Here is a 17,838-nt window from a genome sequence, read left to right on the forward strand (position 1 = left end):
TTTTTTGACATCCTTATGAAGCAATTTCAGTCATATACAAAAAGTCGATGGACAGTATGAGCTTTTGTAAATCAACATCCAGCTTCAACTGTGAACATACCAGCTTAGGGCCAGTTATATTTCATCTGGACTCTGATCCATGATTTTAGCCATAAACATCTAACATAACCACGTTATCATTGTCACATCCCAGCAGTAATTCCTTAATACATCAAAGCATAGTTCATGTTTCTAGTTACCTCAAGTATCACAGTTTTTTACTTCCAAGTGTTCTAAAAAGAAACTAGGTCATCTGTCTTCTAGCGTTTCCCACAGGAAACCTTCTGGATCACTGAAATCATCTCCTTGGGGTAGTTTGACAGATTTCTCAGTCCTCTGTGTTCTTTGTAAATTGACAGCTGGTTCCAGAGATTTGATCCAATTTAGATGTCAAAACTCGTGTTCAGTTTTCCTGTCAGGAAGCTCATTAAAGTGGATTTTTTGTTTGGTTTGGGATTTTTGTTGTTCTGTGATGTTAGCTGCCCATCCATTAATTCACTGGGAGCTGTAGAAATGATAATACTCTGATTCCAGCATTTCTCTTCATTAACTCAAAGTCTTAAGAGCCATGTGCTGGGGCGCCTGGGTGGCTCAGTGGGTTAAAGCCTCTGCCTTCAGCTCGGGTCGTGATCCCAGGGTCCTGGGATCAAGCCCCGCATCAGGCTCTCTGCTCAGCAGGGAGCCTGCTTCCTCCTCTCTCTCTCTCTCTGCCTGCCTTTCTGCCTACTTGTGTTCTCTGTCAAATAAGTAAAATCTTAAAAAAAATAAAAAAGAAGAAGAAGAGCCATGTGCTTATCTTAGGATTGGTTAGCCAGTGTAGGAACAATTTTAAGACTGGAATCCATTTTACTATGGACAGGAGGAGAATTGGCCACATCTTTCCAGACCATGCTAACACATTATACATCTGAGACAGTGTTCTCTTCCGAGATGTCATTGGGTTTCTCCCAAGACCTCCCCCGTTGGGACCAAGTCTGCCTTAAAAAATGCAGAACTGGTGTTCAGGGGATTGGAATTGGCATAAACTGACTTTATAGATCAGGAAGGAGCTCAGGAAAATGTTCTGTGGAGAACGGTAGGATGATAAATTGCCAGTAACATCCTGTGCTGTTGTTTCTCTAGGTTTCGGTGGACCGGGTCCTAAAGACCCTGAAAGAAAATGCCAATAAAGCCAAAAGTCTGCTCCTCACTACCATACCTCAGATAGGGTCCATGGAATGGTCAGAAACCCTCCATAACCTGAAGGTAAGTACCCTCACCATCTGCAAGCAGACACTTGCACAGCTGTCTTTCTCTCTTACTTGGATTTCACCCTTGGGCCGCTCGTCTTATATTTTATACTAGTCCAGAAGTTCTCTACAAGTTTTCATGCTCTTAACCACCATACTAACCAGTGTGAAATTGAGTAGTTACATATTTGGGCAAGTAATGCAAGACTTGAAAGTTGAGGTGGTGAGAGTTTTACTATCTAGTCTGCCAACCTGTTAACATTGTCCTGCTTTGCAGGGCATCCCTAAATAATGCTTTAGGAGGTTGAGAGTGCTTGTTCTGTACATGGCTTACATTGCTGACAAAGCTGTTTGCTCTTTGGCAAAGTGTAGGCAGCCTTTAAAGCCAAAGCACTAATAGGAATACCAAAACGGTGCCAAGGAATGTCTGTTTAGTGTTGACATTGTATCAGACTAAGACAGTGATTAATGATAAACACGGGATGGGTTGTAGATTGGCAGCTTTTCAACTCTAGTATTAATTCCCAGAATATAATTTAAACTGAGTGCTAAAGCTCAGAGATGCATGATTTTTATTTGGATGTTTTGTGACTCTATTGATTAACCACGTTGGATAAGGTGTTGTCTCAAGCCAGTTGGATATTACATTCCCCTAGTATCCAGGGAAGGTAGCCAGCCTGTCCTAAGGTCTAGAACACACCTAGACACTTGGGTCTTATGACAAGTAGTTGAGAGATGATTTGAGAACTTCATAAAAGCCCTCCCTTGCCTGAACTGCTAACCACCAAGGAGCTGTGGGATGAGAGCCACAATTTTAGTATGGTGAAGAGACTGTGTGATGGTCAGTGATTGACAGCTGCTGGGCACTGAGGAGCCATGATTTTAATTGATACCGAATGCCTGGTGGAAGTGCTGCAACCCAGCTCATTTCAGACTCTCAATACCAAACCACTGAGAGATACAAAGAGCCGGTTGTCACAAGCGGATACAGCATGCTGCAGTACTCACCCCTGTAACAAGGTATCTCTCAGCTCTATGCCCTGGCCAAGTCAAGAATATTGGAACTTGTATTCCGTCTTTTCCCACTAGACTTAAAGTCCCTAAGGGACAGGAAACACATGTTTGGTTTCAGCCTATAGACCTAGAAGCTAAATGTTCTTTAATGAGTAAATGATAGCCCTTCTTTCCCCCATGAAGTGTTTCATCGTAACTGAAATACAGGCAAGCCTTATTATAATTATGAAGAAAGGGGAAATAAATTAATTTCTAAGAACTGAGGAAAGTCAGTTTAAACTGGAAACTGTTACATTGCCCTGAGTGCAGTGCAATAGAGACAGCAGGACGTTAGCTTTTCTAAATAAGCAAGCTATTGATTATAGGAACTGTGACTCATACTTTGCTACTGCAAAGGCAATTGTCACCTGCAAGATGTGATGGGCTGTTGTGGTTGTTTGTTTGTTTGTTTGTTTTTTAAGTTTTTCAACTGACCCCATTTTAACCACAGTCTTTTTTGAATTTAAAGATAATTTCTCAAGCAATAAATTTATTGTTTCAGCTTCATTTTTAAGTAAAAAATGCTTGAATGGGGTGCCTGGGTGGCTCAGTGGGTTAAAGCCTCTGCCTTCGGCTCAGGTCATGATCCCAGGGTCCTGGATCGAGCCCCGCATCGGGCTCTCTGCTCAGCGGGGAGCCTGCTTCCTCCTCTTTCTCTGCCTGTCTCTCTATCTACTTGTGATCTCTATCAAATAAATAAAATCTTTTTTTAAAAAATGCTTGAATGGTAGAAATTCATGTTCTCCTTTCCTGTGAAGTTTCTGAAAGTATGTAAAAATAGTGTGTTTCTGCATGTATGTATTTTTAAAGAGGGTTAATGTGTATAGCTTTCATCAGATTCTCAAAGATATATGTGATCTAAAGAAAGAAAATGAAGAATTGCTGCTCTAGACAATACTGAGACTCATGGCCTCCATTCTGTTGCGTTAAGGAACATCCTACTAATAACCCCTTATTCTGGGGTATTCTGGGGTAGCATGTTCAGTCCCCTCTACACTGAAATGTGTATTATCCATTCACTCATTCATTTCAGAAACACTTAGTGAGTACCCACTATATGGTCAGCCATGGTTTACAAAGATATATAAGACTTGGAGTGATGAAGAGGATCCTGTTATGTTTAGAGATACTAATGTACTAAAATTTCAAGGATTTTTATCCACTGGGATAAGGTGAATGACAGAAGTTGATTTACATTAATCCAGGCTGGAGGTTGGTGTATGAAACATATCCTAGTGGAGGTGAAAGGGGGTGGAGGTCCGTGAGAATCTGAACAGCCCTCTTGAAATAAGCACAGCTCACTCTACAGGAAAGGAGAGAAAGGAACTAAGAGTTAGGGGCTGTCACTAGTCCCACATGTGGTTGGTTGCTTTTAAAGTTTGGCGAACTTGAGAATTTCCTGGGGGAGTTTATTGAAAGTGTGTATACCATGACTCCTCAGTCTTGAAATCAAAATGTAATTTTTAATTAAATGCTCCTGGCGATTATCCTGATCTTCAGAATCACTACCTACAGCAAATGCTTGGTTAAATATGACCTGTGCCTGTTTTCTTCCTTTTAGAATATGGCCCAGTTTTCTGTTTTATTACCAAGACATTAAACCAACATGGCTGCCTAGGTGACAGGAAGACTTCCTAATTCTAGTCATTTGAGAAATTTCGGCTTAACTTGGAAAAAACATGGAAAAGGCATGCAGCCCTCATGCCCTTGCCTGCTAAGGAAGAACATGATAAGAAGACATGCATGTATCAGAGAAGCCTTCTCGAAGGCTTAGACTGCTTCAGAAATGACCGGTAAATGTGGAAAAATTCTGACACTTCAGAAAAAAAGATAAGACCCCACCTACCCTTCCCCCAGTAAATTTGTAAGAATAAGGTTGGGAGGTAATATCCAGTTCCTATGTTACCAAGGAAATACGAGGAAGAAATGGGAATTCTTGGGCTATTTATTGGTGTTACTATAAATTTGTAGTCTTTTTGGAGGGCAGTTTGCTAAAATGTATCGAAAGGCTTAAAAATACTTAGACCCTTTGTGGTGGTTACTCTAGGAATTTATCTTTAAAAAATTATCAGAGATACAAAGAATTATGTATAGGGAAGGACGTCTAATGTACCATTAGTTAGAATCGTAAATATTCAGAACAATCTGAATATCCAACAGTTGGAAGTAAATTACAGCATAGCTCTAATTGTGTTGTGAAGCAGCCAACTGAAGATCATGTTTCACATAATATTTAATGTCCTGAAGAAATGGTTGCTCTATAATACGAAATGAAAAAAGGATATGTGCACACATTTTGCATTGCTAATTTCGCTTTAAAGTTCTATATTAATGCAGAAAAATACCAGAAATGGGTATATAATCTTTTGTTACTGTATTTGGGGTTGGGACACTGAATCATTTTAATTTTCTTTATATTTTTCTGTGTCTTCACATTTTTCTACAATGAATATAACCAAATAATAAAGTTGTCTTAAAAATAAAAAGGTCCAGTTCTTGAAAACATACTGATGTGAAGCAGAGTTTAAGATGGTAATTCTAAGAAGAATTCTGTTTGAGTTCCGTCTTCAGATTTTGTTAAAAAAGAGAATCACTAATAACTGTATAGTGAGAATGATACTTGGGTCTGCAACAACTTGAGAAAAGCTGGGTGTTTAATCCTCAGAGAGTCTGAAACTATAAGAAACTAGACACACATGCTAGCGTGTCAGGTATTTTTAAAATTAATATTTGACCTTTGTTTCTACTTTTTATGCGTTGGTGAGTTATTTTACATGGTGTTAGTGGTTTGGAATGTTTCGTAAAATGGAAGTTTGCTTCTTCCTCTGCTTTTTGTTGTTCATTTTATAGGATTGTGTTTTGTTTTCTCTCAACAAGAGAGATCCTTTTTTTCCCTCAGAGTTAACTACTATTCACTGTGGTCTGTTACTGGGTCCTTTAGTCATATAGCCTGTCTTTAAAGAGTCTGTAAAGTCAATGTGTTTGTGTCTAGGAGACTGTCTTCAAGATAATAAGCTGCTAATTGTAAACAACAAAATAAACTGGTTACTCCCCAGCATTGATACTGAGCTGTTTGGGTTACGTGGGATTATGAGTCTTGCACTCCCCAGCGCAGGGATCCAACCCTGGTCGCACATTAGAGATACACAGATGATAGAACAGGCCTGAACCCGGGGCTCCCTGTCGCTGTAAGCCCTGCACTACTCTGTAATACCATATGTACCTTCCTTCCTTCGTTCTTAGTACATGTTCTGAGGATGTCAAGGCAAAAACAGGTGGACATTTTTCTTGCTGCCTTCAGAAAGTACAGGTCTCCCTGATGGCTTTCAGGGGTGTCTTAATTGATTCAGTAGCCTTTTCTAGCAACCTAATTTTCAGACTTCTCATATGGAGTATATTTCTGTTTTGCTGTTGTTACCCATCAGCCACTCCTTATACAAAGCCAATATAATCATCTGGATACCTTTTTCTTGAGGACTTTGCTGAGCATTTCTTCCTGGATTGTGTTTTACTTACATCATCTTTAACTTTTCTTTTTTAAGCTATAAAATTAAGGGAACATGGCAATCAGTTTGAGTATTTCCGTTTCCCCAGTGGATTATGGGCATAATGGAAAAGTTGTAGCTTAGTGACTTAGCCCTTTGGAATAGTGCCAAGTTATTGAGAAGTGCATTTGCATCTACTTAGAAAACTTTATTGGTTGGTAATGCATTGTTTTGCATTGTTTTTCATAATTTTGTGGATGAAACAGAATAGTTCCTATGTAGAGTGTAACCAAAAAAGATGGAGAAGGCTGGAATACCAAGGTTATATTTGAGACCTGAAATGTTTTGCACATCAGCCCCAGTCATTCTGGAGTTGTTTGTAATAGGCAAAAGCTTAGGAATGGCTAAAATTCTCAATGGTGGCATCTAAATAAGGTACGTCAATTCAAGTAAGTGATGCATTATCTTTATGCACTAGTATGGAATCATGTCTGGTTAAAGTGGAAATCAGAAAAATATGTGTAGTAAAAGAATGCAGTTCAGATGTGTGGATAGCATATTTATGCTTTATGCTCCTAGAAAGTTTCTGATAAGAAACTTAGTAATAGGGGCTGCTGGGTGGCTCAATCAGTTAAGCATCTGCCTTCTGCTTAGGTGATGATTCCAGGGTCCTGGGTTAAGCCCAGTCAGGCTCCTTGTTCATTGGGAAGTCTGCTTCGCCCTCTTCCTCTGTCCCTCCCTCCCTCTCATTTTCTCTTTTTCTCAAATAAATAAATCTTTAAAAAAAAAAAAAAAACAGTGATAATCTCTGAGATATGAAGGGTGTGAGCACTGGGAAGATCATAACACATAAGTAATGGTTAAATAAATTGAGTATCTCTAACCATTGAAAGGAAAAAAGAATTTCAAATATTTGAAGGGCTGTCACTCAGTTAAGGACTTCCCCATCTCCCTATTTGATAGACCTCCATAAAAGCAGGAACTTCATCTTTTTCACTTGGGATCTTCAGTTCCTTGTACTCAGCACAAGTTCAGTGAATATTTATGTACAAGAGAATCAAATCCTATCTTTCCTCTGTGACTCTCACCTGGTCCAAGGCTTCACTCTAGTGGTTGCCTATCTCTCCATGCTCAAATTTTCCCTCATTGTATCATTTCTCCCAGTGCACAAATTTAAAAATATTTTAATTTGTACCTACCCCGTTAAAAAAAATTCTTGGCCACAAATCAGTGTGCTGTTTGTCTTACTGCTTTGCCTTTCATTGGGATATAGCTCCCAAAGATCTCTTCTGTCTCCAGTTCCTCTTCCTTGTTTCTTCAGTTCACTTCAATCCCGATTTTGCCAGCACCCCACTTTCAACACCGCCACCACCACTCTCAAGGTCACGTCACGAAATCTTCTGGTCAGTTCTGAGACTTCATCTTTCTTTTCCTATCAGCAGCATATGATACATTTATTTAATCCCTCCCTTCTCCTTGATAAATACTCTTCACGTGACTTCCGAGGACACCACACTCCCATTTTCTTTCTACCTCAGAGGCTGCTACTCAGTCTTTTCTGGTTCTTGCTGTTCTCTCAGATCTTTTAAAAAGTTACCTGATCCAGGCCTCAACTCTTGGACTTCTCCATCTTCACTCATTCCTCAGTGACTTGTTCCAGTCCCCAACCTCCCACCCCCACCCCCAAATCTCTCTCAGCACTCCCCCATCTTGGTTGTTGGAAGTTTCATCCTTCCGGTCCCTCAGACCAAAAACATAGAGTTACTCTTGACTCTTCAAAACCCACATTCACACCAGGAATCACAGCACATCTCAAATCAGATGCTTAATTTTCATCAGCAATAATCTGATCTGTATTAAATTTTATAAATTTTACTATGAAAGGTAGATCCAGGGGTGCCTGCGTAACTCAGTTAAGCATATGCCTTCTGCTCAGGTCATGATCCCAGTGTCCTGGGATCCAGGCCCACATTAGGGTCCCTGCTTAGTGGGGAATCTGCTTCTCCCTTTCCTGCTTCCCCTGCTTGTGCTGTCTCGTGCATGCACTCTCTTTCTCTCTCTGTCAAAAAAAAAAAAAGTGGTTTCTGCTCTGGACTTAATAAAATCTATTTTTTTAAATAATTTTTTAAATTTAAAGCGAGAGAGCACGAGCAGGAGAAACAGAGAGAGAGGGAGAGGGGGAGAGATAGAGAGAGGGAGAAGCAGACTCCCTGCTGAGCAGGGAGCCCAGTGCAGGTCTCCCAGCATGCCAGGATCATGACCTGAGCTGAAGGCAGACGCTTAACCAACTGAGCCACCCAGGCACTCCTAGAATCTATTGAAAAAAAAAAAAAAAGAAAGAAAAAGAAAGGTAGATCCACATACACAAGTCATTGCAAGTATATTGAAACAGCAATTTTTAAATTTCAGTTGAATTAAAATCATATACTAAAATTATAAATTCAGGGGTGCCTGGGGGGCTTAGTCAGTCAAGCAGCCAGCTCTTCATTTCGGCCCAGGTCATGATCTCAGGGTTGTGGGATGGGAGCCCAGCAGGAAGTCTGCTTGTCCTTCTCCCATCCCCTGCTCACTCTCTTGTCTCTCAAATAAGTAAAATCTTTAAAAAAATAAAATTATAAATTCAGTTTCTCAATTAGCTACATTTCAAGTGGTTGACAGTCACACATGTCTAAATGGCTCCAGTATGGGACAGAGCAGCTCTTAGACCTCAGGTCCAAGCCGGCTGGTCTCCCTCTTGCTTCTGCCCTTTGTTGTCTCTCCACCTGAAAGACTCTGGTCCACCACCACCCTCCTTTATCTGGCTCACTGGCTGGCTGGACTTTCTCTGTGTTCCCCAAACACCCTGTTTTGTTATAGTATTTGTCTATTAAAGTTCTATTGTAGTACTTGTCACACTATAATTGCTCAATTCATTGTCTAATTAGCATAGTAACTGACACATAAACATTACTATATATATTGGTTAAATATATAAATCCATGACACTTCTGCCTGTGGAAATTTTAGTCATGCTTCCATTTCCAAATCACTTCTCCCTAAGCCTAGAGTTTGGCTCCTTGTAACAGTTCAATTCAATTCAATTCAGTGTCCTGGCATGGCAGAAACAAAAAGTCCATGTTTACCAAGAAGGAAATGAATATATTTACAGATATTATGTTGGTGCCTTAATGAATGTTACTAGAGCCCTCTACCCATTCTCTTCTAATTTCCCAATTTATGTCCCCTTGCTATCTTAGAGGTAGGGATTAATTAGGGTTTAATATTACTTAAGGGTTTAAGATTACTACTACTACTTCAGGGTTTAAGATTACTAAGATGGAAGGAATTAGGAATTCTGGGTACCGAATTTTGAGTTAACAACAAAAGGCATATAAAATTTATTCTGATGCCTTGACAATTACTTACATCTTTCCCTTGTTCATCTTGTCATGTAATTTGTCTTCCCAAGGAGACTGTAGGTTTCTTTTTTTTTTTTTTTTTTTAGATTTTATTTATTATTTGACACAGCAAGAGAGGAAACACAAGCAGAGGGAGTGGAAGAGGGAGAAGCAGGCATCCTGCTGAGCAGGGAGCCTGATGAGAGGCTCGATCTCAGGACTCTGGGATCGTGACCTGAATCGAAGGCAGACACTTAAAAACTGAGCCACCCAGCTGCCCCTAGAGATTGTATATTTCTATAAATGGTAGACTGATTCCTAAGGGCCTGGCCGATGCCTTACATTTAATGAGCAACCAGTAGGGGTGCCTTGGTAGCTCACATGGTTAAGCGTCAGCTTCGGCTCGGATCATGATCTCCAAATCCTGGGGTCAAGCCCCATGTCTGGCTCCAAGCTCAGCGGGGATTCTGCTTTTCCCTCTCCCTCTGCCTCTCCCTCTGCTTGTACTCTCTCTCTCAAATGAATAAATAAAATCTTTTTTAAAAATGAGCAATCAATAAAAAGTTGTTGGTTTTACCTCACTCAGTAAGCTGAACACACACAGAAATTGAACAGGCTGATCATATCAGTAGGATCTTGAGGAAATAATTTTTGAAAAAGTACAATACCTAAGTGTTTTAGAATTCAGCATGTAATTTAAAAAATGTGTGCTTGATTTCTTAGGTATTTTGTTTCAGAGCACTTTTTTTTTTTTTTTTGAAAATAAAAACAAAAGCATTTGATGATTTCATTTAGGGAAAATTAACAGGAAGTTGTCAGTATTTTCAAAAGATGCCCTCAGCTTTATAGATGATTCAGGTTTAAAAAGTCTACACATCGGAATGTGATGATGCATTCATTAACTGCTCTTTTTGACCTCATTTTAGTTTACAAATTCCCTCCCTGTAAGAATCAAGATCACAAGGTTGAAGCAGGAAGGAATAGGAAAGTCAATTCCAAATGTATACACAAATACAAAGAATAGTAATGAACCTTTATCTATTACCCAGCTTCAAGAATTATCATCTCATAGCCAATGTGTTTCTTCTATATTCCCACCCCCTACACTCCTCCCATGTTATTTTGAAGCATTTCACATACACCATATAATTTCTTCCATGAGTATTTCCATGTTACATCTAAGGAGTAACTATTTTTAAAGGAGCCGCAATTTCATTAGTACACATTTGAAAATAAATTAAAACTCTCTCATGGCACCAAATATGCAGTGAATATTCAAAGTTCAAATATCTTGAGGTGCCTGGCTGGCTCATTCAGTTAAGCGTTTGGCTTGTGATTTCGGCTCAGGTCATGATCTCGGGGCCATGAGATCGAGCCCTCGACAGGCTCTGCACTGAGTGTGGTGCGTGCTCCCTCTCCCTCTGTCCCATCCCCTCTCAAATAAATAAATAAATAAAATTTAATTATATATATATCTTAATACATACACAGAAAGTATTTCATAAAATTTAGTAGTCAGTCATGGCAAACAAGTTTAGTAAACAAGAAATTCTTTAGAATTTAAGAATAGATCGGATATATACTATGAAATACATACTGGATAAATGGTTAGAAACAAAGCCCTAAGAAAAGAAAATATAAGGAAACAATGAGACTCTATCTTAAAATACCAGGCAGATTTAAAAAAAAACTAAGCGGGCACCTGGGTGGCTTAGCCCTGAAGCTGCTGCCCTCCCATCCCCACAACCAACCACCACTGGCATTCAGCTCCTCAACTGGGAGTGTCATTCAGAGAGAAGCTTGACATTATTCTCACTTCCAGCCCCATAGCCATAACTCAAGAGATTTTGCTTTGAAGGAGAGTAAGTAATAAACCAGAGAACTCCAGTTCTTTACCTAAAGGAACTGCCTTCATTTGCAACAGAGTGGAGAAGTTCAAGCCTAAGGGTGCTCCCTCTAAACAGTGAAGGTAGTAGTGAAGGGCACTTTGGATGATAGGAAAGGGAAACTTGGATGATATTGGTAGAATCATTTGACATTTAAGCTAAAATGGACCAGTTTATGGTCCAGGAAAAACATTGCTGACAGAAGACTGTCTGGGATCAGAACAAACATCAGTAACCGACTTCAGAACTACTCTTTTGAAGGAGTCCCAATTTCATTGGTTTAGTTTATAAGCATTTATGCCCCAGTGTATTGTTGTAAGAAATTTAAAAAAAAAAAAATCACCCAGCAATAGTTTAACAGCTGGGTATGACCAGGGAAAGGGACAACCATAGAGAACCTTGAAAAAAACCACTGTTGCGGACTCCTGGGTGGCTCAGTCAAGCGTCTGCCTTCAGCTCAGGTCACGATCCCAGAGTCCTGGGATGGAGCCCCACATTGGGCTCCCTGCTCATCGGGAAGCAGAGAGCCCAGTGCGGGGCTGCTTCCCCCTCTCGCACTCCCCCTGCTTGTGTTCCCTCTCTCCCTGCCTCTCGCTGTCAAATAAATAAAATCTTAAAAACAAACTAACAACCACTATTAACCCAGGGTGACTGTGCCCATAACCCAAGGATATGCTCTCTAAAGAACAGTATCAGAAGCTTACTGGTGCAAGAGACAAATCGACTCCAATAAAATAAGGTGTTAACAAACAAATAATCAAAGAGCAATAAGGAGCAGCAGAGGGGAGACACCAGTATTCAGTTTGCTGCAATATATTATCTAAAGTGTCCTGATTCCAATAAAAACGATTAGTCATGCAAGGAAACAGGAAAGTATGACCCATACACTGGAAAAAAGCAGACAACAGAAACTGCCTGTAGAGCAATCAGATGTCAAGTTTAACAAAGTTTTTCAAAGTAGCCATTATAAACATGTTCAAAGAACTGAAGGGAACCATGATTAAAGAGTTAAGACGGTATGATGAACACATTGCAGCAAATAGAAGATACCAATAAAGGGATAGGAATTATTTTTTAAAAAAGGAAATTCTAGAGTAGAAAAGTACAATGACTAATGTGAAAAATTCACTAAAGAGGCAGGAACAGTAGATTTGATTTAGAAGAAATAATTAGCAAATTTTAATAAAGTTCAATAGAGATTATATAACCTGAAGAGCAGAGATAAAAGAACGAAGAAAAATGAAGAGAGCTTCAGAGCAAAATAAACCTACAGCAACACAAAAGGAAATAGATTAGAATGGAAATTAATAAAACAGAGAATAGGAAAAAATATAGAAAATCAATTAAAAACCTGATTCTCTGAAAAGAACAACAAAATTCGCAAAACTTTAGTTTGATTAATCAAGACGAAAGAGATGGCATTCAAACTGCTGGAATTAGAAATGAAAAATGAGACATCCTACTGTTGTCAGAAATAAAGAAGATTATAAAAGTACTATGAACAATTCTATGCAACAAATTAGATATTCGAAATAAAATAGGCAAAGTCCTGGAAACACACAAATTTCTAAATTGACTTGAGAATAAAAAGACAATCTGAGTAGACCTACAATAAGAGATTAAATAGGGGTGCCTGGGTGGCTCAGTGGGTTAAAGCCTCTGCCTTCAACTCAGATCATGATCCCAGGTTCTGGGATGGAGCCCCACATCGGGCTCTGCTCAGCAGGGAGCCTGCTTACCCCTCTCTCCCTCTGCCTGCCTCTCTGCCTACTTGTGATCTCTGTCTGTCAAATAAATAAATAAAATCTTTTTTAAAAAGATTAAATAATAGATACAGAAAAAACATCTGACAAAATTCAACACCCTTTTGTGATAAAACTATCAATAAACTAGGAATTTAGAGAAAATTCCCTTAACATAATAAAGGTCATATATGAATAGCCCACAATTAACATCACACTGAGCAGTGAAATGTGGAAAGCTGTTTCTAAAACTGAAAAATCAGCAAAAAGGCAAGGATGTCTATTCTTTCCACCTCAATTCAACATAATACTGGAAATCTTAGCCACTGCAATTAAACAAGAAAATAAAAGGCACCCAAATTGGAAAGGAAGAACTAAAATTATCTCTGCAGATGGCATAATCTTACATGTAGAAAACTGTGAAGACTAAAACAAAACAAAAAAACCCCCCAACTATTAGAATTATTAATTCAGTAATGTGTATGATACAAAGTCAATGTAGAAAAATCAGTTTGTTTCTATACACTAATGGTGAACTATGTAGAAAGAAAAAGTCCCATTAGCAATTAGCATCAAAAAGAAGAAAATGCTTTGAAATAAACTTAACTAATGAGAGTAAAGACTTGTAGGGGTTGGGGGGGTTGCACCTGGGTGGCTCAGTGGGTTAAGCCTCTGCCTTTGCCTCAGGTCATGATCCCAGGTCCTGGGATAGAGCCCCGCATAGGCCTCTCTGCTCAGCGGGGAGCCTGCTTCCTCCTCTCTGCCTGCCTCGCTGCCTACTTGTGATCTCTGTCAAATAAATATAAAATCTTAAAAAAAAAAAAAAGACTTGTATATGGAATACTTCAAAACATTGATAATGAAGGGTGCCTGGCTGGCTCAGCCAATAGAGCATGTGACTCTTAATCTCAGGGTCGTGAGTTCAAGCCCCACACTGGCACAGAGCCTACTTAAAAAAATTGATAAATGACATTAAGGAGACATAAATCAATGGAAAGACATCCTGTATCCATGGATTAGAATAATTGATATTGTTAAAATGTCCATGCTACCCAAAGTGATCTACCAAATCAAAGCATTCCTATCAAAATCCTCCTGGCTTTTTTTCAGAAGGAAAAAAGTCCTAAAATTCAAATAGAACCACAAAGGACACAGCCAAACAATTTTGAGAAAGAAGAACAAAGTAAAGACATCACAATCAAGAGGGACTATACCAAACTAAAAAGCTTCTGTACAGCAATGGCAACAATTAGCAGAGTGAAAAGGTAACTTATGGAATGGGAGAAAATATGTGTGAACCTTATATCTGGTAAAGGGTTAATATCCAAAATATATAAGGAACTCCTACAACTCAATAGTAAAAAAAAATAACAACAAAACCACAGAACTTGATTTAAAAATGAGCTAAAGAGGGGTGCCTGGGTGGCTCAGAGGGGTAAGCCTCTGCCTTCGGCTTAGGTCATGATCTCAGGGTCCTGGGATCGAGCCCCACATCGGGCTTTCTGCTCAGTAGGGAGCCTGCTTCCCCCCGCCCCCTCTGCCTGCCTCTGCCTACTTGTGATCTCTCTGTTGGATAAATAAATAAAATCTTAAAAAAAAAAAAAGAGCTAAAGTGTGAATGGACATTTCTCTAAAGAAGACATGTAAATGGTTATCAGGTATATGAAAAAATGCTCCAACATCACTAATTACGAGGGAACATAAATCAAAACGACAATGAAATATCACTTCACTTTGTCAGGGTGGCTATTATAAACAAAACAAAACAAAAACAAACCCACAAGTGTGGGTGAGGATATAGGGAATGTGGAACACTTGTGCACTGGTGGTGGGAATGCAAAATGGTGTAACCACTATGGCAAATAGAATGAAGATTAAAATTAAAAATTAAACTACATGATCCAGCAATCCCACTTCTGGATATTTCCAAAAGAATTGAAAGAAGATCTTAAAAAATATTAGCATTCCCATATTCATTGCAACACCATGCACAATAACCAAGATGTGGAAACAACATAGATACTCATCAACAGATAAATGGATAAAGAAATTGTGGTATATACATACAATGGAAAAGAAGCCTTTAAAAAGAAAGCAATTCTTTGGGGTAAGTACCCAGTAGGGCAATTGCTGGGTATTTACCCTAGAGATACAAATGTAGTGATCTGAAGGGACATGTACACCCAAATGTTTATAGCAGCAATGTCCACAATAGCCAAACTATGGAATGAACTTAGGTGTCCATCAACAGAAGAATGGATAAAGAAGATGTGAGATATATACACACACACACAAACACACACACACACACACACACAGTGGAATATTATGCAGCCATCAAAAAATGAAATCTTGCCATTTGCAAGGATGTGGATGGAACTAGAGGGTATTATGCTAAGCGGATCAGTGCATTATGCTAAGTCAATCAGAGTAAGACAATTACATGATCTCACTGATATGAGGAATTTGGGAAACAAGACAGAGGATCATAGGGGAAGGGAGGGAAAAATGAAACAAGATGAAACCAGAGAGGGAGACAAACCATAGGAGATTCTTAATCTCAAGAAACAAACTGAGGGCTGCTGGAGTGGAGGAGGGTGGATGGCATGGGGTGGCTGGGTGATGGACACTGGGGAGGGTATGCACTATGGCGAGTGCTGTGAATTGTGTAAGACTGATGAATCATCGGGCACCTGGGTGGCTCAGTTGGTAAAGCGTCTGCCTTTGGCTTAGGTCATCCCAGGGTCCTGGGGTTGAGCCCACATCAGGCTTCCTGCTCAGCCGGGAGCTTGCTTCTCCTTCTCCCACTCCCCCTGCTTGTGTTCCCTCTCTCAATGTGTTATCTCTCTGTTAAATAAATAAAATCTTTAAAAAAAAAAAAAAAAGACTGATGACTCACAGACCTATACCCCTGAAACAATATATGTTAATTAAAAAAAAAAGGCAGTTCTGCCATATGCAACAACATAAATGAACCTTGAAGACATTATGCTATGTGGAATAAACCAGTCACAGAAAGACAAAATATTGTATGATTTTTCTTACATGAGGTATCTAAAATAGTCAAATTCATAAAATCAAAATGTGTAACTGTGGTTGCCAGGGACTGGAGAAAGGGGAAATGTAATTATTAATCAACAGCCGTAAAGTTTCAGTAATCACAAGATGAGTAAGTTCTAGAGATTTCCTCTACAACATTATACCTACAGTCAGTAATACCATATTGTGTGCTTAAAAAATTGTAAAGAGGAGTGCTTTGGTGGCTCAGTCAGTTAAGCATCTAACTCTTGATTTTGGTTCAGGTCATGAGCTCAAATTTTTGGGGAAAAGCCCCACATGGAGCGCTACACTCAGCAGGGAGTCTGCTTGATATTCTCTCTCACCCTCTCCCTCTGTTCCTCTCCCCACACCTGCCGCATGCGTGAGCTCTCTCTCTCTGTAAATAAATTTTTTTAAAGATTTTATTTATTTGAGAAAGAGGACAAGCACAAGCTGGGGAAGGAGCAGAGGGACAAACAGACTCCACACTGAGCAGGGAGCCTAACATAGGGCTTGATCCCAGGACCCTGAGATCATGACCTGAGCCGATGTCAGACTGCTTACCCAACTGAGCCGTCCACAGCACCTTAATAAATAAATCTTTAAAAAACACTGTTAAGAGGGTAAATCTCGTGTTAAGTGTTCTTATTAAAATTAAAGCTTTTTTTTAAATGATTTATTGGGACGCCTGGGTGGCTCAGTGGGTTAAGCCACTGCCTTTGGCTCAGGTCATGATCCCAGGGTCCTGGGATCGAGCCCCACATCGGGCTCTGCTCAGCAGGGAGCCTGCTTCTCTCTCTGCCTCTGCCTGCCTCTCTGCCTGCTTGTGGGCTCTCTCTCTCTCTCTCTCTTTCTGACAAATAAATAAGTAAAAACTTTAAAAATAAATAAATAAATACAAAAATTTAAAAAGATTTATTTATTTATTCTAGAGAGAGAGAGCACACACACAAGGCAGGGGCAGAGAGAGAGAGAGAGAGAGAGAATCCCAAGCAGAGTCCCCGCTGAGAAAAGAGCCTGATGTAGATTGAGATGAGACCCTGTGATCATGACCTGAGCCAAAAGCAAGAGCTGGGTGGTCAACTGACTGAGCCACCCAGGCCCCTCCTAAAATTAAAGTTTTTAAAAAGAATGCTAAGATGGGTCTAACTGGGTTAGAATTAATGTGTTAACATGGCTGTGTTCCCTTTTGAAACTCTAGGTATAATTTGTTTCTAGTCTTTGTGGGTGACTCTCTAGAGGTCACCCCCATTCCTTGATTTATTGCATCCTCCTTCCATCTTGAAAGCCAGTAACATTAAACTGTGTCCTTTTCACACTGCTATCTCTCTGGCTCTCTTTGTTCTGGCTCCCTCTTTTATTCCTAAGAATTGTGATATGTTGGGTCCATCTGGATAATCCAGAATAAGCTCTCTATATGTGGCAGACTGATGAGTGTCCCCCCCAAATACCTGGAATTCCTAAAACCTGTGGTTGTTACTTTTATGGAAAAAAAGGGACTTTGCATATGTAATTAAGTTAAGGATCCTGGAATGAGGAAATTATCCTGGATTATCTAGGTGAGCTAGAATCACAAGCATCCTTAAATATAATCCTTAAATATAATCACAAGCATCTTTATAAGAGAGAGACCAAGGAGATTTGACAACAGGAAGGTGAAGGAGATATGATGACAGAAGCAGAGATTGGAGAGATGTGCTTTGAAGGCAGAGGAAGTCATGCAATATAAGTAGCCACTTGCTGAAAAAAGCAAGGTATAGGACTTTCCCCTCAGAGCCTCCAGAAAGAACCAGCCCTACATTTTTTCAATCTAGCCCAGTGAAACTTATTTCATTCAGTCTTCTGAACTCCAGAACTGTAAGTGTATAAAAACTGTGCTGTTTTAAGCTACTAAATGTGTGGTGATGTGTCATGGCAGCAATAGGAAACTAATACATCATCTGAAATCTGCTGATTATCAACCTTAATTCCATCTCTAACCTTAATTT

At 39.5% G+C, this 17,838-nt stretch overlaps 1 protein-coding gene across 2 annotated transcripts in view; it reads left to right on the forward strand.

The window, feature by feature from the left end:
- The window catches only part of MTAP (methylthioadenosine phosphorylase), a 54,418-nt gene extending 40,294 nt beyond the window's left edge, over positions 1–14,124 (forward strand). Inside the window, exons 7-9 of one of the 2 annotated variants that reach the window (XR_004383015.1) lie at positions 1,162–1,284; positions 3,883–4,114; positions 13,922–14,124. Coding sequence is in view for 1 of the 2 variants with exons in the window: in XM_032860288.1 (XP_032716179.1) it covers positions 1,162–1,284; positions 3,883–3,921 (162 nt within the window). In the remaining variant the exon portion in view is untranslated. Of the gene's footprint in view, positions 1–1,161; positions 1,285–3,882; positions 5,380–13,921 lie in introns of those variants that run through there. The other variant, XM_032860288.1, reaches the window with a different exon arrangement.
- Positions 14,125–17,838: the final 3,714 nt, after the last annotated feature.

The sequence above is a fragment of the Lontra canadensis genome, unplaced genomic scaffold, assembly GCF_010015895.1.
Source record: "Lontra canadensis isolate GAN:19392208 unplaced genomic scaffold, GSC_riverotter_1.0 scaffold19, whole genome shotgun sequence".
NCBI classification, from domain to species: domain Eukaryota; kingdom Metazoa; phylum Chordata; class Mammalia; order Carnivora; family Mustelidae; genus Lontra; species Lontra canadensis.